A 25473-nucleotide genomic window follows, 5' to 3' on the forward strand; every position below is an offset into this window, starting at 1 on the left:
ACATTAGCTTTTCACATTGAATTAATTTTTACTTGAAAAATGAGTGACCTTGATGAACTTTCCTTTAAGACAAGTGGGCTCATTGTATTTATTTATGTATTCATTCATTCATTCATTCATTCATCCATCCATTCATTTATTGTGGTTTTAATCATGAAGGTCTGGTTGTTCTATAAAGGGTCTTTGACTCTGAGTCTGTACTCATATATTTGAAAGCATTTTTGTAAGATTATAAACAAGGTCTGGGGTTTTAATGATTTGTGACTAACACAAATTCATGGGAAAAATCTTTAAAGGACTTTGACTACAGATCTATGCCCCACACTTAGAAAATACCCAGAAATATTTTGCCTTGTATGAAATTTCTGAGCATTATAAGTTTGAAATGTTTCAGATACAAAAGCCAGATTATGAAGTGGCTAAATTCAGGTATTATACTAGCTAAATTTCTATGGTTCATAATGACACTAAAACACCTATATAACATACAAATATCTTTTATATTATCTTACATTATTACTTTACAAAAATATTGTGGGCATTTGTCAATAGTAATGTATTTTTCTGACTTTTTAAATAATTTAATTTTCAAATTTTGCAAGTAAGACTTGTAGTACCTGCTGCATTTTATTTTGTTCTTTTCTCCAGAGGGTGATGGCTTAGTCAGTTTTGGTTTTATGGTGAAGGAGCAAAACATCTGGATCATCTATTTGATAAGGCAGTAAGTGCTTCTAATGTTACTATTTCTTCTCAATTTACTTATATATTACATGTATAATTATATATTAATATTATATTATATATAATTATATATTTATATTATATATAATATATACATATAATTATATTATACATATTTATATATTTATATTATACATTATTATATAATATATATTTATATTCTTTTATATTCTTTTAATAACGTGAGCTAAAGAATGGATTCTATTGCTTTTTTTCTGCATAAAGCATTTAAAAGTGGTGTCTCTGAGATCTCTTTGTAGGCCATTTTAGTTCCAGCATTCCTTCTATCTCCTACCATGATGCTGTGTCTAGAAAAATGTCCAACTGAACTGTCTCACAAGGGATGTTGTGTGGTCTTCAGTTTAGCAGTCATTTCTCATATATTACCATTCAGCACATTAAATGAGTGAATGTGACTGATATAGTAGCCACATGGACATGGAAATTCCATTAGACAAGTGTAGAGTGCACAGTGCAGTAGCTGGGCTACTGTGCAAACATGCTTCCTATGTCCCCAGGCTTCACCTCTTTCTCAAGCTGGTCAACTGTGGACAGCTTTTGGGACCGCTTGGCAGGAATCTGACATTGGGCCATGACAAGGAAGTAAGTTCAGGCTAGAATCTAATTTTAGGCTAGAACAAAGAAGTAGGCTTCAGGCAAGAATGGGAATTTGGCCTAGGACCCAGAAGTAGGCTCAGATATCTTCTTCATCCTGATAAGCCCTTAGAAACAGGACTTTGTTTATTGCTTTGCTTGTTCCTTGACTATTTGTACTTATTGTCTTGCTTGTTCCTTCACCTAGATCTGACTTATTACTTACATGTAATTAAAATGATATAAAAGCAGATTTGGAAAAAAATAAACCTGCCTCAGCCTCAGAACTGGCTGGGTCATGCTACAGTGTTGTCTAATTGTCTTTTTTCTTTTTAATCTTCTCTGCTGCCCTGGAGAACCTGTTGACTGATTGAGCTGGCTTGGTCAGTCAGTCCTTATCCAAAGCAGGAACCAAGTCAAGCTCATTTCCTCCATAACACATACATTCAATATCCTTATCTGAATGAATGCATTAATGCTCTACCTGAAATCATTAAGTTAGTGCACAAAAACTTAATTAAAATACATGTAAGCTTCAGCATAGAATGTAAATAATATTACTATGTTCTGCTAATTGAAAGCTTACAATGCTACCTACTTTATATATCATTTTATACTTTATACATCTTGTGTCATCTTCATATTAGAGTTCTAAAATATAAATGATAGTTTCCATTTTAAGTATTAACAATTATTTGAAATTGTGGGGCAGTGGTGGCACATGCCTTTAATCCCAGCACTCTGGAGGCGTAAGCACCAGATAGAGTTCCAGGACAGCCAAGGCTACACATAGAAACCGTCTTGAAAAACAAAGACAAAAATCAAAACAAATCAAATTAATTCATTGATTGGTTGTGTGTGTGTGTTTGTGTGCCATGGGGGATCCTTGTGGTGAACAAAGGAAAACTTGCAGGAGTCATTTTTTCTTTCTTCCCCATTGGTCCGGTCTTGGGGATTAAACTTATCTTTAGGCTACGCAGCAAGCACCTTTGCCTGCCTAGAGGGGTGACTTGTCCAGGTCAAACAAACCAAAGCTAGAACTTGAATCAAGTTGAAGACAAATGGGGACCTTGTCAGACTAAACAAAACCAAGTGGACACTTCTATATGATAGTTAGTGGAAAATAATAATAAAATGAATCATGTCTAAGATGCATCGTCTAACATTCATAGTTTAGTCTCAGTAAAAGACTGTGGCTCAATTTCATTTACAAGAATCCATTCTGTCATAGGTGTAGCATCATTTTCTAAAGGAGAAGTCGCTCCCTCTAGTGACAGTCGTTGGAAATAACACGCCTAGCAAGAATTTAACCGTGGAAATTCCTTTCTCTGTGTGGAAGAAACAGTGCAAGGGAGAGAGGAGGAGACATTATTTACCAGAACTTCACCAAAATTGGATTACAGTTTCAGAAGACCTGACATAGGCATCTGTGTCACTCTCCATCCGCAGTTACTTTTATGAGATGTGTAATTTTCTAACCACGCCATTCTTATTGGTGCGTTTACCACTGTGATAAATGCCACGTCATATAGTTCTTATAATAACCTAAGTCGGTGACCCCTTTGCTATACTAAAATCGCCACCACTACAGTAAGCTTTATAGTAAAATTGTTAAATTTTCTATTTATGTGTGTAGATGGGTTATATTGTCTATGAACTTTATCGAAAAACGTTAAATGGTGTTTTGGAAATATTTGTTATACAGAAGGTGACATTTTTCTGGTAAATTTGAATTTGAGGACCACGAATAACTACCTTCTTTTTCTCAAAACAGAAAGGAAATGAATGTGTTCTTAAATATTAATCTATTTATGGATGCGGAAAGGAGGTGGGAGAAAATATGTATCAACTTGATATAGACTATGCATTTATGCCTATGTCCTAAAGTGACGTCACATCCCGTTCAGAGAACCCGGGAATCAAATGTCCAGGGCTCAAATCATCGCTCTGTCATTTTCTATGTTATTCTGGTAAGAGACCCAGTCTCTCCTTGTCTCAATAAAATGGATATCTTAATACATCAGAGGATTGTTATGCAAACTATTCGATGCCACGGTGCAAGACACACCAGTAAAAACAATCATTAATGATGACCACAAAATCTTTTCCAAAAAGAATAATTCCCAAAGCAAACCCACAGATCTTTGTTCCCCAGTAACGTCAGAGCTTAGAATAGAACTGAGTTTTTATTATTATTTTGAGCCAACGTGTATGCAGCCCAGGTTAGCCTCCAAGTCAACGATCCTCCTCAGCACCAGAGCACTGAGGCGACAGACAAGGGCCATCACACCAAGCTAGACTTCATTATTTTTTTCAGTTCTGTGGTGGTGGTGGTGGTGGTGGTGGTGGTGGTGGTGGTGGTGGGGAACCGTGGCATTCACCTTGGTTAATACAAACATTTGGCTCCTAGCTTTGTCTAATACCAGGAGGTGTTTTTACCGTTCCACATAAGTGGAAAGGGGATGAACTTGTTTGCAGACACAGACACACACACGGCTGCAGCCCGGATGCGGGCGAAGGGTCCAGAAGCCAGGTCCAGAAGCCCCGCCACTGTCTTCAGTCTCCTAGGATGATTGACATCCCTTTACGGAAACAAACGTGACAACCGCTATCCGCTACATTTACAGAAGCCAAACAAATACGGAAGTCACGAGCTGAAGAACCAATCAGGTGCGCTGCAGGTTCTCGCGAGACTTGCGGGCTGTGGCTCTGGCGTCACTGCGCTGGAGAGAGCGAGGGGCGGAGCTGGGGTTGCGGGGGACCGTGAGGGTTGTTGTTTGTAGGCGGAGGTCTGCGCGACTAGACCCGACATGAGCAGCCCGGAGCGGGACGAGGGGACCCCTGTCCCCGACAGCCGCGGCCACTGCGATGCTGACACTGTCTCGGGGACCCCAGACCGGCGACCGCTGCTCGGCGAGGAGAAGGCGGTGACAGGTGAGGGCCGCGCAGGGATCGTGGGGAGCCCCGCGCCCCGAGATGTCGAGGGCCTTGTCCCCCAGATTCGGGTGGCCGCAGCTAGGCAGGGAGAGTCACCTCCTTCCGTTCGGGGCCCCGCGGCAGCGGTGTTCGTGACACCGAAATATGTGGAGAAGGCCCAAGAAACTCGGGGAGCGGAGTCCCAGGCCCGTGACGTGAAGACGGAACCGGGCACCGTCGCGGCTGCAGCGGAAAAGTCAGAAGTGGCCACGCCAGGGAGCGAGGAGGTGATGGAGGTGGAGCAGAAGCCCGCGGGCGAAGAAATGGAGATGCTGGAGGCGAGTGGAGGAGTGAGGGAGGCGCCGGAGGAGGCAGGGCCCTGGCACCTGGGCATAGATCTTCGCAGGAACCCGCTGGAGGCCATCCAGCTGGAACTGGACACTGTGAATGCTCAGGCCGACAGGGCCTTCCAACATCTGGAGCAGAAGTTTGGGCGAATGCGACGACACTACCTGGAACGGAGGAACTACATCATTCAGAATATCCCAGGCTTCTGGATGACTGCCTTCCGGAACCACCCTCAGTTGTCCGCCATGATTAGGGGTCGGGATGCAGAGATGTTAAGGTACGTAACCAGTCTGGAGGTGAAGGAACTGAGACACCCTAAGACTGGCTGCAAATTCAAGTTCTTTTTTCGAAGAAACCCCTACTTCAGAAACAAGCTGATTGTCAAGGAATATGAAGTGAGATCATCTGGTCGAGTGGTGTCTCTTTCCACTCCAATCATTTGGCGGAGAGGGCATGAGCCCCAGTCCTTCATTCGCAGAAACCAAGATCTCATTTGCAGCTTCTTCACCTGGTTCTCGGACCACAGCCTTCCAGAATCTGACAGAATCGCTGAGATTATCAAAGAGGATCTGTGGCCAAACCCACTGCAATACTACCTGTGTCGTGAAGGAATCCGTAGACCCCGACGTCGCCCAATAAGGGAGCCAGTGGAGATTCCCAGGCCTTTTGGCTTCCAGTCAGGTTAATCTTTGCATTTGAAAATGCGGCCGGAACTGGTCCCTTCTCACCTGTGCTTGAGCAAATGCAACGGGTATGCAGTGTTTTGATTTCTTTCCTCCTGACTTTTCTGCATCTTCTATCTGGATAGTCTCCACCTCGAGATTAAGACTGGACATGCTTCTGCTTTCCCATGGCCTTCATGCTGTTCTGAATTAGTATCTGCTGGTTCACGGCCCTGGCTTATACCCTTTCTAAGCTCAACAATGAAACTGTATGTTACACTGCCTTTACACTGTTTGGACCCTATTGTTTTCAGTCTTACCTGTTTACTGCCACCTAGATGTCTTGCTTTAACTGGGGGCCCTTCTATTTATCTGTTCATCATGTGGCAACGTGGACACAGAGTTTTTGGACAGTTGCTGAGCCTAAACATTGAAGGAGTGGGCCACTGTCTGTGTGATTTTTTTTTTTTTTTTTTTTGGCACCACTTTCTAGGTTATATCACACTCCATTGTGTTTGCCAGTGCTCCTCACCCTCACTCTCCCACCTTTCTCCTGCTATTTTAAAGAAAAGTAGTTCAGAAACATCTGTAAGGCCAGGAGTCATTTATACTTAGCATTTCCTGAGAAGATACTCTGTAAAAGAGGAAACAACTCTGCCTTGTCTCCTCTCTTACCCACTCCCCAGCCTGGTTAGCAAGCTCTAAAAAGCTTCCAGGGAGACAGCTAGATGGAAACAGCTGAGCCCTTCCTAATATATGGAAGAACTAAAGAAGTTTTGATGGGTACTCTAAGCAGAAAAAGTGAGCTGAAAAGGCTTAGAATCAAAATAAGTCAGATAAAAATTGGGCTGAGAATGAAGACAGGACACAGCTTACACATCTTGGTCAGTCAGTGGTGATGGGAAGAGAACTAATTTCTCAGGAAAAAATATTTTCTCTGAGTGTTGAATGTTGCCTAGATAGTGCTTCTTTAAAGAAGCAGTGCAAGTTTGAGTTATTTTCCTCTCTTTATATGTGATCTGATATAAGTGAAAGTATAATATTTTGCCCATCTTTTACCAATATTTAGTAAAATGCTACTTGTTTCAACTTACTGAAAAAATTTAAACACTTTTGTTTGCATTTATTTGAAACCATTTGGAATATTGTAAGACAACTCACTCTGTAGACCAGGCTGGTCTTGAACTCAGAAATCCGCCTGCCTTTGCCTCCCAAGTGCTGGGATCAAAGGCGTGCGCCACCACTGCCTGGCTAACAGTAGTCTTTATAATACTGAGACTGAATATTCGTAACAGTTTTCGATATTACTCCAAATTCTTAGAAACGGCTTGGATAATTGGTCTTAATCAAATGTGTCAAATTATTGTTTTCATGGAAAAGTAAATATGTGACTTGATTGTCTTGATATAGTTATAAAAGTACTTTGTCAGCACTGTATATTTGTTGCCATTTTTATGCATGATGGTAAATAAAAGCATGGCATCCTGTTAGATGGCTTTTTTTTTTTTTTAATCCCCAACCTGGCCGTAAACTTGCCTTAATGGGTTTGTATAATTGACAAGATTGTTGAATTATTCAATTCCTTAAACGTACACAATTGACATCCCAGAGGTACCAAGAGTAGTTGTTTCTCCTGCTTGAAGAGTAGTTGTTACTGTCATTGTTTTGTTGCTGTAGAAGGTTGACAGTTACAACTGCTTACTGAGATTGCAGATCTTCCCACACAACTTGTGCAGTATCACCATACCTTCACTTCTTCAGGTTCACAATTTCTGTCTCCACATATGATATTTTTCATGTGTTATTCAACTATACTTTTCATAAGCAGACACTTATAAAGTATTTACCATGTAATACTATTTTTATACCTTTTCAGTTGAAAATATTTTCTTAACTTTATCATTAACTTCCATTTGTCGAATAATTCAAAGCCTATTAGGGTAACTTCTCTGCCTTGTATTATTTATGTTTCCCAGTGTGAGATAACCTTTTTAGGGACCCCTGTTGCTGGAAAACACAATTGCTTATTGTGGTGAATTACACTAGTTTTTATTAAGGTGTTCTGCTAGGTCTTGAGAAGGAAAATGGATACATTCCATTCCTTTCAGTGATAAAAAAATCAGACCTGATATGCAAACAATGCCATAATACAGTAAGTAGAGAAAGATATTTCACATTTTCACTTTTACTTCCTTCAGAGTTTAGAAACTTTGTGAAAATAGAGCTAAGGGTATTTTAGTTCTTTAGTGCAGCTACTATATTTTGCACATAGTTGTCAGCAAACTATAGAATGACAAAATGAACCACTTAGATAACAGAAGAAAATGCCCAGAAAGACTTGGAAGTAATGAGAAGAATTATCTTGGTATCTTGCCTTAAAAACCATGATGACAGTTCTTAAAGCATTAGTAAAATTGACATCAGAATTTACAAAGCTATTTGATAAATAGTAAAATTCTCTTTTTAATAATTAGACAAGGTTTAGACATATTTTTAAAAATTGAAGACGAATTTATTAATGTGAATTCACTGTTGCTCTCCTCAGACACACCAGAAGAGGGCATCAGATCCCATTACAGATGGTTGTGAACCACCATGTGGTTGCTGGGAATTAAACTCAGGACCTGTAGACGAAGAGTCTGGTGCTTTTAACCACTGAGCCATCTTATAGGGAACCTGAGTTCAATTCCCATCAACCACATGGTGGCTCACAGACATCTGTAATGGAATCCAACACCTCTTCTGGTGTGTCTGAAGACAGCAAGAGCGTACGCATACATAAAATAAATCTCAAAAAAAAACAAAACAAAACATGACACTGAGATGCCAAATCTTAAAAAAACCAAACCAAAACAAAAAACCAAAGTTAAACGGTATTACTTTTTTCCCCATGAACTGCATGTGTTTTTGTGTAAATTAAGGGTTATCTGGCTAAAATGAAAATTAGTAAAGAATATGGGTTAAAAGAGGGTGAGATATATTTACTAACTTGAATCCCTAAGATACAATGAGTTGCTTATAAAATATACTGTGCAACTCAGTCTATTTCTGGATATATGTAGACTAGATTGAAACTAAATGACACTATGGTTTATATTCTCTAAATTCTAAATAATTCTAAAGATTAGTGTAGGTAGATTCATATTTTTTCTAGAATAAAATGGCTCTGTATTATCTAATTTAGAGATTTGCAGTATATTCAGAAATTACTTATTTCCAACATTGTAATAACTGAAAATTAACCCTGAAAATAGGATATTATACTCTAGGCAGGTGCTGTATAATACAGTGGCATTGTATGTGTTACATGGGCTTTGTATTTTAACAGTTGTTTAGCAACAACAAATCTGGGCTTGGCATTGCATCAGGTCTTTTTCATGAGTGCTCACCACACAAAGGAACATACTTTGCTTTTGAAAAGTAGTGCAGTCTTACAATTTTAGCAATCTTAATTACGATTTTTGGATGTAATAAGGATTAAATGAGATGATACAGTATAGGATGTCTTTGCTATTGAGGAACTCACTCAGTGAAGGGAGGATCATTTGTTTGGTGTTTATCCCCTTAAAACTCAATATTGCTCATCCCTAAAATATATATACACGAACAAATTTAGGGGGAACCAAACTGTCAAAGAGGAAGCATCAAAGATGGTGACAAATTCTCATTTTTTTTTTTTTGTTACTATTGAGTCCTAGACTATAAAAGTCACAGTTGTTTAGCATCTGTCTTTTTGTTTGCTTGTTTGTTTTTGTTTTATTCAGAGCTCAGTCCCCAACCTAGGATCTTGTGCTTTCTAGGCAAGTGCTCTACCACTAAGCTAAGTCCCCAAGCCACTGTATGAGCATTTTATGAATAACTTGGGAGCAGTACTTTCTTCATGGCTAAGTGCTGCTTTGATCCACTGGATTGCCTTCATCCATTATCCCTGACTTCGGAGATTCTGAAGACCTACAAGAAAAGTTTCCACCTACCCACATGCCATAGTCAGCTATAGTTGTCAACTTGACACAAACCTGGAGTGAGCCGGGAAGAAGGAACTTCACTTGAAAAATTGTTCAGATCAGATTGCCTTGTGCCCATGTCTATGGGTCATTTTCAAAACTGATAATTGGCATGGCCCACTCTGGACAGTGCCACTCTAGACAGGTGAGGCCTGGCCATATAAGAAAGATGGCTGAGCAAGCTAGAGGAGAGCAAGCCAATAAGTTGTATTCTTACATGGTTTCTGCTTCAGTTCCTGCCTCCAGGTTTCTGCCTTTGATGATGTACCTACAAGCTGAAATAAGCCTTTTCCTTACTGTCTTATTTAGGGTTTCATTGCTGTGAAGAGACACCATAACTAATGCAACTCTTATAAAAGAAAACAGAGCTGGCTTACAATTTCAGAGGTTCAGTCCGTTATCATGGCAGGAAGCGCGGCATCCATATACAGGGAGATATAGTTCTGGAGGAGCCAAGAGCTCTACATCTTGATCTAAGGCAGCTAGGAGGGGAATGTCTTCTGCACATGGCCAGGAAAAGACACTTGGCAGATTTGGGTAGACTTGGAGACTGGGCAGAGCTTGGTCATAGGAGGCCTCAAAGCCTGCCTACATAGTGACACACTTCCTCCAACAAGGCCACACCTCCTAATAGTGCCACTTCCCATGGCTAAGCATTGAAACACATGAATCTGGGGAGCGGGGGCAGGGGGCAAACCTGTTCAAACTACCACACTTACCAAGTTGCTTTTGGTTATACTATGTGTTTTATCACAGCAACAGGAAAGGAAACTAGAATGTCATACTATGAAGCCTGTATGTTTACCTTTCTAGCCCCATTTTTTATTTAAAGAAATTGCCTTGTAAATGCATGGGAGGACTTGGGTCAATTAAAAATGAAATGGATTACTTAGACAAGTTACTAATTTTTATGAATACTTAGATGACTTAGCAATCGCATGATAGATCAGTTAGTTACTTGCTTCACATTGGGCTTAAGTAGCTTTAAAAAGAATTATCATACAGAGTATTAACCAAAGTAATCTACTTCTTTGAGGGTCAATTTTGTTACCCATAATGTAGAGAACTCCATTGTAAGCTGACATTCCAAGATGCTTTGGATGAGGTTGCTGAGATGGTAACAATAACACACATTCATGAGCTGCTGTTGTGTCTGACACTGCTAAAAGATTCCAAAAATTAACAAGTTATAATGGAGACATTTGGCTGAGCATATCAACACTAGCCTTGATACAATATGTAACAAATAGTCCCACCCCTTCTTCCTTTTTTTTTTTAAATTTATTTATTTATTTGTTTGTTTATTTATTGTATGTGAGTACACTGTAGCGGTCTTCAGACACCCCAGAAAAGGGCATCAGATGTCATTACAGATGGTTGTGAGCCACCATGTGGTTGCTGGGATTTGAACTCAGGACCTTCAGAAGAGTAGACAGTGCTCTTAACCGCTGAGCCATCTCTCCAGTCTTTTTTTTTTCTTTCCTTTGAGACAGTGTTTCTCTATATAGCCCTGGCTGTCTCGGAACTCACTTTGTAGACCAGGCTGGCCTCGAACTCAGAAATCCGCCTGCCTCTGCCTCCCAAGTGCTGGGATTAAAGGCGTGCACCACCACGCCCGGCCCCCTTCTTCCTCTTAATGTTAATTTCTCATGTAATCTTGCGTGCGCCCAACTGGCCAGGAAGAACGATGCTGCAACAGGATCCTTCTGCACACGTTTATTCAGTCCTGTTTCTTCTTGTTTATATCTCCCTTGTTTATATCTCCCTTGTTTTTATATCTCCCCTGTTTATATCTCCCTTGTTTATATCTCCCTTGTTTTTATATCTCCCTTGTTTATATCTCCCCCGAACCCTGGGCCTCTCACTCCTTTTATACTCTCTCTCATCCACGCACCGCAGGCCACGCCACCTCACCAGGCAAGCAGCTTCAGCTAATCAGGGCAGCAGGGGCATATCTCCATCAAATTGGATTCACCGGTATCCTGGTGCACCTGCGCAGCTCTCAAGATGTTTGTGGCTTATATGAGGAAGTCAGGTGCAAGTCATACGACTTAGCTACAGTCCCTGGCGCCTTTGGGACTGCCGCCACACCCGCTCCCCACAATGTAATCTAAACATGCTTTGAAATTTAATATCTGGAATTTCACTCAAATTAATTAGACCCTAAGATGCAGGCAGGTTTACTGCTTTGAATTCAAGTAAGTGAATAACTTACTTCCATTTTGTCAAACTGATTCAGAGGTTTGGCCTTTTCGAACTTTTCAGTGAACATTACTCACCAGCAAAACAGAATAACATGGGTATATTTCAAAGACAGGTAAGGGGAGCTGGGTAGTGGTGGTGCATGCCTTTAATTCCAGCACTTGGAAGGCAGAGGCAGGCAGATCTCTGTGAGTTTGAAGCCAGCCTGGTCTATCCAGTGAGTTCTATGACAGCTGGGTCTATACAAACCCTGTTCCCCAACAAAAAACAAAAAACAAACAAAAACCACAACCACCATCACCACCACCACCACCACCACCACCACCACCAACAACAACAAAACAGGAACAAAAAAGTGAGGATGGTGTAAAGAGTTCTTGCAGAAGATCTGGGTTTCATTCCCAGCACCCACACAGCAGTTCACAACCTTTTCTAATGCAGGCCATCTGATGCTATCTTATTATATACATACGTGCAGGTGAAATACTCATAAGATTAAAAACAAATCAATATTAAATAAAAAGATAAAGGAACCAGGGAATCATACCTGTTTAAGCCTTTAAAGTGTCATTGGTTAGTACCAGGCCAAAACTGATCTTACTGAAGAGTCCAACTTACAAATGAAGAGATACACTGTCACCTGCTCACCGTCATGAGATCTGCTCAGGATGCACTCTCTTGTAAATAGTATTGATAAACTCAAATGTACTTTCCATAGGGTACCGCTAGAATACGAACCTTCTTTTTCATTTCTGGAGGTTATAATATTCACAGACCGTTCCTGACAGCTTCAGCTCCAATGTATCCCCCCCCATCACCCTAAGCAGTGAATTTTTAAAGGTAGCTCTCTAGTCTACAGTATGAACACTATGTATCTTACTAGAAATGCTCACCTGGCAGCTGAGAGACAAACACTGGAAGTAGGGTTCACCAACCATATTTACTCATGTTCTAGGGTTGGGGATGTTCAAACTTTTTGGCTTCTCTGAGTCGTATTAGACAAAAGAATCACTATTAGAATCTTTATGTGTTTCATTTGACAATTATCAAGTAACATATTTATGTTGATTGAAAACAGAATTGTATTTTACCAAAATATGTTTTTCCCAGAAATCTTGAAATCTGTTTTCAAACTATCAAACTGAAAAGCAAGGTTACATCCTTTTTTGTTCCCCTGTGTACAGAACTGCTCAGCCTGTGTGTTGAAATATATAAAGTTGTTTGTCTTAATCTGAGCTTGCCATAATCTCAGTTTCATTTGTATTTCTTTTTGGATTGGATACATTTTATTGATAAGTTAGTTTTCATCTTGAATATATGTTTAACTCACTTAAACGACAGGCTAAATATAAAAATACTAAATCTATAAGCCAGTTTTTATTGTTAAGTTCTGGCACAAATTTAGTTTTTAATTCCATAAACAACTTGATAACATGTCCTAAGCCATAAAATATTTTCAACATTTGGTCTCAACTTAGTCATCTTACTTTAAAAAAGTAAATGATCTCTCCATAGTCAAAATTAATTCCTGAATTGTCAATATTAACACTTTAAAGGAATTCCTAAATTGTCTGTGATTAATTCCTTGACTCTTGCAAAATTCACAGATTGATGGCAATTTCCATGATATTACCAATTTTAAATGATTTCATGCAAACGTTTTTGTTGTTTTTGGCAATGATACTTCCTTAAACATTTGGGACAGTGGTTACATTGTCTTCTGTTATATTACAAACCCTTACCCACCTCCTTTGTCATCTGTCTCCAAGGTACCATCAGTAACTATATTAGATATGTTGACAATCAACAAAGAATCCTATTAGCTGGGGTGTTTTGTTGTTTTGTTTCTTTGTTTTTGAGACAGGGTTTCTCCATGTAGCCTTAACTGTCCTGGAGCTAACTCTGTGGACCAGGTTAGCCTGGAACTCAAAGTGATCCACCTGCATCCACCTCCCAAGTGCTGGGGCTAAATGTGTGTATCAACACCACCTGGTGCCTAGGCTGATTTTTTTACTGTTTGGTATAAATCTTTTGATCTAGTTGTCTCCTAATAGCAGTAAAGAAGCTGGGTTTGTTTGTTTGTTGGTTGGTTTTTTGTTTGTTTGTATTTTTCAAGAACACAATGGATAAATACCCCAAAGAACATTGGTAAGTTGAGTTGTGTTTGTAGCATCAGTGTGGTATTCCATCATGAAAATGTAATATCTATTCTATTCCTCATAGTTCCTTCTACCCAGTTTCTTCAAATTGCCTTAGTATAGCCTGGTGAGATAAGACTGATTTTAGAAATACCCCTCTTAGAGGGAATGTCAAACCACATTCTATGCATTGTTTAATAAACTCACCACCAGTAAATGGTTTCTAATATTTTTGCCATTAAATATGCTAACACAAAACCAGATTTTGTAATAGAATCCATCTGAGCTGTAACTTAAATTTCTGTTGAAAAGACAAGTTTTTTGTTTTTGTTTTTTTCAATTCAGTTATTCCCTCCTTATGGCGCAGGCCATAGAACACACTGGATTTGGCAGCTTGTTTTTTCATACAATGTCTGTCATTTCAAATTAAATCTTTGAAATCTTGTTCAAATTCTCTGCAAATTAAGCAAGTACCTTATTTGCCTCAAAATCATCTGTTTAGTTCCTGTAACAATCTTCCTTCATCCATAATTTTTCTTTTGATATTGTAGGGGGATGGGCCTGGAGAGATGTCTCAACAGTTAAGAGCACACTGGCTGCTTTTCCAGAAGTTCTGAGTTCAATTCCCAGCAACCACATGGAATCTCATGATATTGTACGGACCATGTTGGAATAGAAAAATAATTGACAAGGGATTATGTTTACTTATATTATGGAAAGTAATTGACAGGAAAATATTATGGTTTGGGCACTTTCACATCTTACTTGTGGATGTGACTCAAAGCAGTAGGCTGATTTTAGAACATGACAGTTAATGTGTGTAGTTCAGTAAGGTAGCAAGTACCTCCAATAAACATATGAGAATATTTTCTTGTTTTCTAAACAGCATTAAATGCCTCTGCTTTGTAATAGTAGGCTGCAACATTACTGGAAATCACTGTTTCACTCACCAAGTGACAGTGAACATACATACCACCTGATATTGCTACTTCAACTGTCTGCACTCAGAAGATAACATACGGGGTATGTGCACCACCATAAAACTGAAACCAGTCACCAGGCGGTGGTGGCACATGTCTTTAATCCCAGTACTTGGGAGGAAGAGGCAGGCAGATTTCTGAGTTCGAGGCCAGCCTGGTCTACAAAGTGAGTTCCAGGATAGCCAGTCAAGTTTTTCCTTGGTTTCTTTTAACGTTACATAAAGTGAGTGCTTTTCTTTGTTTTTAATGAAAAATATTGCAGGAAACCATCATAACTAAACATGCCTATGAAAACATTTTCATTTTTCATACTTATAGGCTAAGTAGGATAAAGACTATATAATTCAGTCCTCATGGTAGAGTACTGAATTTATGCTGAAAAAATTCTGCCACAGTTATTTCAGTGAACTTACGATCTAAAATTGTCATAAATATTTTCTTCAGTATAGAGAAAACTATACATCAAGTGCTGACACAGATTTTTTTTTTTTTTAACAAATGGTAAGTTTGGAAATCTTCTTTTTTCTTTTAAAAATTTATTTATTCATTTATTATATGTAACTACACTGTAGCTGTCTTCAGACACTGCAGAAGAGGGTGTCAGATCTCATTACAGATGGTTGTGAGCCACCATGTGGGTGCTGGGATTTGAACTCAGGACCTTTGGAAGAGCAGTCAGTGCTCTTAACTGCTGAGCCATCTCTCCAGCCCGCTGATACAGATTTTAAATATTATCTTAGAGGCTGCTTCCTCTCTCCTAGGGACCAGGAATAGAAATACTTTATGTATACATTTTAAACAAACAAGATGGGCCCTGGTGGTACACCTTTAATCCCAGCATGCAGAAGGCAGAATTCAAGGACAGCATGGTCTACAGAGTGAGTTCCAGGATAGCCAGGGCTCCATAGAGAAACCCTGTCTGGAAAAACAAAACAAAACAAAAACACAAAACACATAAACAAACCCAACCAACCAAACAAAAACCAACAAAACAAAACCAATAAAACAGAAAACCAAAATCAGTGTATGTATGTACTATTTCTTAGTTGTGAGACTAATTATGGTTATTACAGTTAGTGTGTGTGGGCATTTATAGGAGCCCAAGGGATGGTTGTCATTGGGACAATTAACTTCTATAAAATAATTGTCCAGTGCTAAGCCTTTACAGTGATGAAACTTTTTAGACACAGCACTTACCACTCTTTCACAGTGAAGACAATATATGCCTCATTGAGAAGGTAATTTTCTGTTTTGTCTGTCCTAACACCATCCATGGTGCAACTGGTGAGACACACCACCAGTTTATACCATGAAAGCTATTGAGCCTACGTGCAAAACTTTCTCACTCTGACTCTCAGAATTTTAATTTTATAGTTGACTGATTTTTAGGTTTTAAAGGTTTTTTTTTGTTTTTTTTGTTTTTGTTTGTTTGTTTGTTTGTTTGTTTTTTAGTTGGCTGGCCATGGTGAGCACTCTTGGAAGGCAGATCAAGAAGATCATGTTTATATTCAGCTACACAGCAAGTTTAAGACCAATCTAAAGGAAATGACACAGTGCCTGTTTCAAAGGAAAAATGTATGTGACTTATCATGTATTTCCCATGGACATGTATGAAAGCCATAAGTAAAATAAAAGTAGTTTCATTATTACAATTAATTCCCAATTAGAATAACCTTAATCGTAGTTAGAATGATAATTCTAAGTGTTTATGTTTCCTCAAACAGTATTGTTCTCTCTTTGTATCTTGAATAATTTTTGAAATATCTCCTTTCTTCCTTCCTTCCTTCCTTCCTTCCTTCCTTCCTTCCTTCCTTCCTTTTTTATATTTGAGATAGGGCCTTACTGTGTTGCTCTGATGGGTTTAGAAATCGCTATGTAGACTGGGCTGGTTTCAAACCTGTAGCAATCCTGCCTCCACCTCTGCCTCTCAAGTTCAGGTATGCATGACTATCCGATAATAAAAAATGTTTTTTTTTAAAGCGTCTAAACATTGTCATTCTTAAAAGATGTCCGAATGTTTAATGAAAGTATTGTTCTAAAATATCATGTTTCCCAAATTACTACACTCCTGCAAGGTTGATTCTGGAGCTCTCTTGCTCTAGCCAGATGCCAGCAGAAAGCATCCAGAGGACACATAATAACCACTTTCCTCTCTCACATAGTTTTTAAGAGTTTGGTGATTGAAATGTCAAGAGGCTGCATCTGTCTAATTATGATACTGAGACTAATAACCAAATTCACAATATGCCCACACAGTGACAACTACATTGTGAGTGCTAGTCTTATGACAACAGTTGCAAGGTTTCATTGATTGTGTCATAAACAGTCATTTTAGAGATGCTAAAATAAAACTAAATGTGCCTTAGAATTGAGGAATATGGACTATGTAAATTGTTGAAATCTAATATATACACAGAATTTTACTGTGACATTGCTCTTCGTTTTAGTAAACCCCACTAATGTCTCTAGTATCATACATGTGATTCTGGTGGTAACAATAACTCCATACATTGCTGATTCCATATGTATAACCATCTAACTACCGATCATGCCACAGCATCTATATTTTGAAAGAGATTTAAAATTATTCTTTCATTTATCTTTAAACTACTACAATGATCTTACATTGATGAAAAATTACACTTAAAAAAAAAGACATGGGAATGGAGGTGTACACCTTTATCTAGTATTTTGGAGACAGAGGCAGGTAGATCTGAGCTTAAGGTCAGCTTGGTCGCCATCGTGAGTTCCAGGACAGCCAGAGCTACAAAGAGAGTCACAGCCTCCCTTCCCCTCTCCCCCATCTCCTGTCTCCCCTCTCTCTACCCCACCTCTACAATATAATATACTGAATTTCAAGAAAGAAAAATAGTCATAATATAAATTATTATATAATAAAATAAATGTAATGTAGACAGAGGTGTTTCCAGCAGTAGAAAACAAATCTTTAAACACTGATATATACAAGAGAAAGAAGTCCACATGTGATTTTCTCATTTCTTATGAAGTGATGTAATAGCAAGCTGTTTTCTTTCTCCTGCATTGCCCAGTATTTTGGTTCAGCATTTGATGATTCTCTGCATCTTGGTTTAGGCTAAATTCAAGAGTGTTTGCTACTCTTTCAACTGTGTGAAGAGTCATTAGGTAAAGAAGTGGTGTAATGTTAAAGAATAACTCAGAAGTCACAGAGTGTATTATAGCAGTGTTTATGTGTTTACATAGGAAGTTAGCGATACATTTATTTCACCTCAGTAAGGCAAAAAGAATATTTGTTAAGAGAAAAAGGAAAGGGGGACAGAAAAAGAATTGGTATTTGTGTGTACATTTTAATTTTATTTAGATAATCAATTGATTTTCCTTTTTTTCTTTCCTTTTTTGGGAGATAGGGCTAGGAAGAGGCAGGCCAGCCTGGACAACTGTCTTTGAGTGAGAACACTCACCTTTGGCATAGAAAGAAAGAAAAAAATCAAGCTGCATGATATGCCATGTGTTGTTCTCACCACCTCAGAGTCTTAGGCGAACCAGGAGCCATTATTTCCCTCATTAGAGTTCTTAGGGTAATGTTTTTTGTTTTTGTTTTTTTTCTTTAAACCCCTATTCAAAGACTCTTACTGTAGTGTAACCATATTCTGGGAGGAATCAATTTCCCAGGGCAAAGAACTCTAAAGCTTTGTTCTAATAGAAATTCAAACATTAAATATGCAAAATTTAAGTTTCTGTTTTTTTCTATCCCTTAAGGATTAACATCCGAATTCTCAGACTTTAGCAAACTGAGAGACCGTGGTGATTAAATACATAAATAGCTTTTATTTATTTAAATAAATGATTGAGTAAATAAATAAATACATTTTCTAAATTGACTTGAATGAATGACCCTTCTTTTTTAAAGTAGATTATTTTAAAGACACAGTTGCTTAAGTGTGTGAAAAACCCTGATTGATTCTACCTTCACAAAGGCAAATTTGGGCAAATGTTAGTTGGCTCCATACCCACAGGCATGAAGCAGAACCTAAGATCATAAACCAAGGCAAAGGAGGATTAATGTGTATCGTTTTAGAAATTGAATCCTCTGAGGTTACATTTCCTTCACTAATTCTCAGGGGCTAACTGTGTATATGGCATGCGTTGTGGCCACCTGTAAATAAGGCGCGGTTTACTATTTATTTAAAAGTGAAGAAATATCCAATTGCTTTGTAAATGTCGGCCAATGTATACAAACATCAAAATCTCTGCAGAAATCGAAATTAACCTTAGGAATGTCTTGTTTGCTTGAAAGTAAAAACAACGACGACACTTTTTGCCCCCTAAATCTGATTCTGCGCAGCTCCTCAGTAGCCGCTATGAATCGAATCTGTGTCCGAAATAAGGAGGGCCTGTGAGCTGGTGAATTCGCTTCTCTATTCCTGGGAAGCATGAATAAAATCTGACTTTATTAGACAATAGGTTCTATTTTAAAATTTATTTTGAGACATGGTTTAGATACTGTCGAAATTAATTAGAGACTTACGAATAGACGTAAAATATAATTCGACATCCATTTATGTACTCAATTTCCCAGATGAGATTAAATTTACAGCATCATTTAAAAAGACAAAAAGAACACACTTGATCGACAAAATTACCTGGATTGCCAGTTCTCGCGCTACGGTTAGTTGCAGCTGGTATCCTGACGTCACAGGTTGCCATGGTAGCACCAGCCCAGAAGGAAAAGGGGTGGAGCTAAGCACTCACTGCGGTTTTGCGCTGCGTCTGCAGAGGACAAGGAAAGCTCTGCAGGGCTGTCAGCTGCCAAAATGAACGGCGTGGAAGGGAACAACGAGCTATCTCTCGCTAACACCACGACCCCCTCCCATGCCTCCGAAGATCTGGATCTGAAGCAGGACCAGGGGCTCCAAGAGGAAACCGACACAGTGCGGGAGATGGAGGCTGCAGGTGAGGCCGGTGCGGATGGAGGCGCGTCTCCGGATTCCGAGCACTGCGGCCCCGAGCTCTGCTTCCGAGTGGCTGAGAATAGTTGTGCTGCGGCAGCGAGAGGTCTGGAGGATGCTCCGTCTCCATCAAAGGGCGGGGACGCACCCTCAGCCCCTGTGGCAGCCGACGACAGCAGTAAAAATGGCTGTCAGCTTGAAGGGCCTCACAGCCCTGCTAAACCGAAAGCCCTGGAAGCCTGTGGTGCGGTGGGCCTGGGGTCTCAGCAGATGCCGGGGCCGAAGAAGACCAAGGAAATGACGACTACCAAGTGCGCCATCTCTGTGGCCACCGGCAAGGAGGGAGAAGCAGGAGCGGCAATGCAGGAAAAGAAGGGGTTACAGAAGGAAAAAAAGGTAGCTGGAGGAGGGAAAGAGGAGACTCGACCCAGAGCTCCGAAGATCAATTGCATGGACTCGCTGGAGGCCATCGATCAAGAGCTGTCAAATGTAAATGCGCAGGCTGACAGGGCCTTCCTCCAGCTGGAACGCAAATTTGGGCGGATGAGAAGGCTCCACATGCAGCGCAGAAGTTTCATCATCCAAAACATCCCAGGTTTCTGGGTCACCGCTTTTCGGAACCACCCCCAGCTGTCACCAATGATTAGTGGCCAAGATGAAGACATGATGAGGTACATGATCAATTTAGAGGTGGAGGAGCTTAAGCAGCCAAGAGTAGGGTGCAAATTTAAGTTCATCTTTCAAAGCAACCCCTACTTTCGAAATGAGGGGCTGGTCAAAGAATATGAGCGCAGATCCTCAGGTCGAGTGGTGTCACTCTCTACGCCAATCCGCTGGCACCGGGGTCAGGAACCCCAGGCCCACATCCACAGGAATAGGGAGGGGAACACGATTCCCAGTTTCTTCAACTGGTTCTCAGACCACAGCCTCCTAGAATTCGACAGAATAGCTGAAATTATCAAAGGGGAGCTGTGGTCCAATCCCCTACAATACTATCTGATGGGCGATGGGCCACGCCGTGGAGTTCGAGTCCCACCAAGGCAGCCAGTGGAGAGTCCCAGGTCCTTCAGGTTCCAGTCTGGCTAAGCTCTGCCCTCGTGAGAAGCTCTTGCAGAGGAGTCCTTACCACCTCCTCAGCTTGGCCAGCAGCATGCAGCCTTCTGTCTGCTTTCTCTTCCTGTTGGATTGTGTTCATTGGTTCTTCTAAGTCTCCAGTAGTTTCAAGATTGTGGCTTTCAAGTCTTTGCTCTTCTTTCTCTGGGCCATCACGATGTTCTGCATATATATATATAATGGTGTTCCAAGTGCATGGCCTTCAAACTGCTTCTATGCCAAGTCACGTGCTGTAGTCTGTACTTCGTTCTTTGCATGGCTTGGTCCCTGTCTGTGACATGATCTTTTTTTCATTTTTTTTTTTAAGTGGTTCTCTGCCACAAGAAAGCTTGACACATTCTTACCAAGAACTAGCCAGGCTTCATACTTTCTGCTGTGTTCCCGATATCTATGTACTGTGAAGAACCGTGAGTTTCACCACTGCAAGATGGAACTGTACCCCAACCCAGCCATTAGCCCAACAGGACATTCCAGGCTATTGCCAACTGATCCTAGCTGTCTTCCTGGGCCTTTGCCTTTTACCCTGCTTGTTATCTCTACAACAAGCAGGTGGCTGGTGGGTATGAGTGAAGTAACAGGCGAGGAATGTTTTCTGTCACCTCATTGGTCTTGTACCGTTGGTTGCTGTGCATTGTGATCAGCTACTGGTGAGTATGGAAGCTTGTGCAATTGCCCACTAGTTCTCTCCTGGTTGAGCTTTGCACAGGCCCAAGTGGTTCCTCAGGAACTATCTAAGGACCTAAGTTCCTAGGCAGCACACAGATACCCCCTGCTGTACCAGTTCCCATGGCTCAATTAGCTGCTGGGCAGGATCTGTAGTCTCACGTGGCAGTGCCCAAAGCAAAGCTGAAGTGGCTCCCTTCCAGTGGTTAGTTCTGAGCCCTAACCAACAAATTATTCCTTATCCAGGCACCTTTGATAGGTAACTACTCCTCTTCCTGTGTTCACACCCACTCTGGTTAAGTCAAAGTTGCCTAGGTTTGGGTAGTTAGAAATTGTTTGTGGCCCACAGGCCTTGCTATACCTTTTTCTCTTTGGCTCTTCTCTTTTCACCTCCCCCCAACCCCTTTTCTTTTTAAGGCAGTTACAGCCCAGAGACAGAAAAAACAAAAGACAGCAGGCTTTTTATTTGCTCTCCCCTTGGTTGTATGCAGGCTGGGAAAGGTACTGTAAAGTAGACTCCAAATCTCTCACTGCCCTGACTATTCCACCCTTCTCATAGCAAGGGAGACCACCTCCACTCTTCCCTCCATTCTACTAGGTGCTGTGTCTTTAAGCTCTAGTTTGGGAATCTGAGAGAAGAGAAAGAAGAGTCTCAATGACAGACCCTGTGCCTGCCCTGAGCAGTCTGTGAATGAATGCACCTAGCCCACGTTTCTAAAGGACAGCAGTTCTTTTGTGGGCCTCAGCCTGTAGAAATGACCAGAGAGCAACAATGTGCGACATCTTTGTTGTTTGCCTGATCTTGGCCCTTACCTGTCAGGTTTTGAATGTCCTTCCATGTTTCCATCCTAACAAAGAAGGAAGCAGGCTGTAGAGTGCATTGTGGGAGGGAGACCCCAAGCCTCTTCTCAGGGATGTGGGGATGTGAGGGGTCTGGATTTGCAGGACATGCTCCATTGAATTTGCAACAGCGCTGTTGTGGCTTCTGCCGCTGCAGCCCTCAGGCATTCCCTTTCTGATTGAAAGACCTTGTTGAAAGCTTCTCCAAAGCTCGTAGGTCTGGATACCTTCGTTGGAGGCTGGGAATTTTAAGAGGAGGACTAGAGGGAAGAGCCTGTTGCAGAGTGAGTTTTTCTAGGTCTGCTGAGATGATTGACACATGGAGGGAGCAGGGTTGGGGGCAGGGGTCCCTGAAGCACATTCCAGTGCAAGGAGGTGGGGGAAGGGATCAAGTGGGTTGGGATTTAAAAAGAGACGCTTGGAGGATATTCCTTAGTTTGTTCTAATTTTCAACTCCACCAGTAGATGTTAGTAAACAGATGTAAGTCTGAGTGAGCCTTGCCTGGGGAGATCAATGGTGTGCACTCCTCATTCCACTGCGCTCGATCCTAGTCCCCCCTGTCAGCTCACTGGCAGGATTGATGTTTACAAGCCTGCCTTTTACTGATCATTGAGAACAAGTGCAAACATTTGAATTTCTGTCAGTTGCAGTATGAAGACTCCTGGGAACACTCACTACTAGATTAACTTGTTCTGGTGTCTCTTCATGTATAGCTGTATTCTTAGAAGTTCAATCCGCACAATGATCTCTGAAGTCTGAAGACTTTTTGAAAACTGTTGCTATGTCTTGTAAAAGTGGTTTCCAAAAGACAAATGTAACTGTCCTACTGATATTTCTTGCTGTAGTAAGTAAGTAACACTTGGCATTATCTTCTTAACCCGTGTAAGGACTAGAACTGCTATCAACTAAACGAGGATATTAGTCCTTTGTCTTCTCCTGTGTGCTCAAAGGAAAGATAATGTTACTGTTATATTTCTCGTCTGCACCAAAAATAAATAAATAAATAATAAATAAATAAATAAACAAACAAATAAATAAATGTGAATAAAAAGCTCTATGCTGTCTGGGTGAATGTACAGTTGGGCAATGATGAAGCATTTCACTTTTATTCACAGAACAACATGAACTGAGCAGACCAAAAATGATTCTTTTTTCCTTTTTAGCCAGCAGATGAGAGACTATCTGAACTGGTTTTGAGGCTGCACAGAGAGTAACTAGGGGAGTTGGGTGTGGTGGTACAACCTGTGACTCCAGCTCTTGGGGGCCGAGGGAGGAGGAGCTGGAGTTCAAAGCCAGCCTGGGCTCTAAAGCAATGCACAGGCAGCTGAGCTATGCACAAGGTATACAATAAATATGTACATACATAGCATAAATCTTATATAAGGACTGTATCAAAGGTAGGAAGGAAATTAGGATCTGAAATGGAGGAAGAAAAACAAATGCAAGGGAATGGAGCAGGCCCAGGGCTGCAGGAACGAACCAGCTGTTTTCACAAGTGACATCAGGGTCTAATTTCCAAAGATAAAGCAGAACGACGCCATGTTAACCTGCGGCAAGTGAGTGGCGCTGTCTCCTCAGAAGGACAATACCTTTGTCAGATTAAAGCTGAAAATAAAGGGAATGGTGGCACATTCCGACTACCTCTAGGACAGGAAAAAGGCAGAGACCACCAGAGATGGTCCACTTGCAAAAGAAAGCAGGGTTTCTCTCACATCTCTGGGACCAGAAGTAATTATAGTCAGCACGACCTGCCTCAGACTACCCAGTTACTTAACAGAAATTTTTGATTTAACAGAAAATTTGGTACATTTGCTTACTTGACTAAAAATATTTGGTTCTTCATTTTCCTGAACAATATAGCATCCATACCTTAATACCGGTAATGTATTAAGGTATGGATGAGAAAACTCTTTCTTGAAACTCAAGTTGTGCAATATTTTAGGTGTTTAGATATTATTTCAGTCACAGACTTGTATTTTGAGTATTCCTGTTAACTAGTTTGTCTTTCAAGACAGGGTGTCACCAGGTGTGTAGCCCAGGCAGATCTCCAACTCTTGATCCTCCTGCTTCTAGCTCCCTAAGTGCCAGTATTACAGGTATGTACATCTGACTACTCCTTTCAAAGCACCACACTGTTGCAGGACATAAAGCAGCACTCACAGATTCCACGATGTTTGTTTCGGAAGGCTATTTTAAGCCCCTTAAGAAAAAGACTTACACCAGTGGCGACACTGTTAGCATAACTGGAAACGTTGATTCACAGGTATTTTTCCACTGGCAACAAACAGTATAAACAGTGATAAACATTGGTACAGGTCCTTAGGATATGACCCCCTCCACCCCCAACTAGTGCTGGTGTCATTAAGTTCTATGCTTTTTTAGTGCATGTAGCGATGAAAGAAGGAACACGAGCTAGAAAGAAAGCTCAGTAGTTCGAAGCACTCGTTGCACTTGCAGAGGACTCCGGTTTGCTTCCTGGCAGCCATTTCTAGTGGCTCACAAGCATTTATAATCCAGCTTCACAGGCCGTCTTCTGGCCGACATGGGCAGTGACATGCACGCGTACAAACAGACAAGCAGGCACACACATAAATAAAAATGATATAGTACAAAGAATAAACAGCTTTTCATTAATGTTGTTTTTAATCAGAAATGCTTTATTCATGGGTTTCGGAGGTTAACCTCGGGTCACCGGTCTCGTGCAGCAAGCACTTTTATCCACAAAGCCATCTTGCCAGCCCTACGTTCACCTCTCCTACCTAGTTAGAAACACTGACAATTTTTATGAACCATGAGATAAAACTTAACTGTAGCTCAATATTCATACAGAAGCAGTCACTAGAGGCAGCAGTGACAGGTCAGCAGGTGAGACACGGGGCAAGGCACTCTAAACTCCAGCTCTCTTTGTAAGATGGAAAAGACAAGGTTGGAGGAGACAGCATCTTCCCTCGCAGTCTTTAGATGGGAACTGGGGAAGGACTTTTTAAGTTACTTTCCCTGCTCTTTAGTGGGCAAAGGAAGTACAATTAACTTTTAAATTCGGGCTTCTAAATTCTTAAACCAACAACCATTTATAAGTGTTGAAACATGCATTCTTGGGTCTCAAGATGGCTCCGTGGGTAAAGGCACTTGCCCCAAGTGTGACTGACCTAAGCTTAATCACTGGGACACATATAGTAGAGAAAAAGAATACACACACACACACACAGGAGCACAGGTATTCACACATAGGCACACACACAGATACTCACACATACTTGTAGGCACACACACAGGTAGGCACAGGCACACATTAAAAACACAGACAGATATAAATGAAAAAATATTCAATAATACAAACATC

General features: G+C 40.6%; 2 protein-coding genes and 1 long non-coding RNA gene across 4 annotated transcripts in view; 2 read left to right on the plus strand and 1 right to left on the minus strand.

Annotated features, from left to right (window-relative positions):
- Gm26564 overlaps positions 1 to 19289 on the minus strand; it is a 67211-nt gene extending 47922 nt beyond the window's left edge. Inside the window, exon 1 of one of the 2 annotated variants that reach the window (XR_871568.2) lies at positions 19208 to 19289. This is a non-coding gene — a long non-coding RNA (predicted gene, 26564). The remainder of the gene's footprint in view (positions 1 to 19207) is intronic. The other variant, XR_380238.3, reaches the window with a different exon arrangement.
- On the plus strand, positions 4055 to 6750 carry Tspyl1 (testis-specific protein, Y-encoded-like 1). Its single transcript, NM_009433.3, has one exon. It carries the CDS (start codon positions 4146 to 4148, stop codon positions 5283 to 5285), a length of 1140 nt encoding a protein of 379 aa, NP_033459.1. The 5' UTR covers positions 4055 to 4145; the 3' UTR covers positions 5286 to 6750.
- On the plus strand, positions 19286 to 23185 carry Tspyl4 (TSPY-like 4). The gene has a single exon (NM_030203.2). The coding sequence runs from the start codon at positions 19379 to 19381 to the stop codon at positions 20597 to 20599; it is 1221 nt and encodes a 406-aa protein (NP_084479.1). The 5' UTR covers positions 19286 to 19378; the 3' UTR covers positions 20600 to 23185.
- The last annotated feature ends 2288 nt before the right edge of the window (positions 23186 to 25473 follow it).

Source organism: Mus musculus, chromosome 10 (assembly GCF_000001635.26).
Source record: "Mus musculus strain C57BL/6J chromosome 10, GRCm38.p6 C57BL/6J".
NCBI lineage: Eukaryota > Metazoa > Chordata > Mammalia > Rodentia > Muridae > Mus > Mus musculus.

Bases quoted from the DNA above. Each gene is read 5' to 3' on its own strand.
- Tspyl1 (NM_009433.3), top strand. From the start codon at position 4,146: ATGAGCAGCCCGGAGCGGGACGAGGGGACCCCTGTCCCCGACAGCCGC.
- Tspyl4 (NM_030203.2), top strand. From the start codon at position 19,379: ATGAACGGCGTGGAAGGGAACAACGAGCTATCTCTCGCTAACACCACG.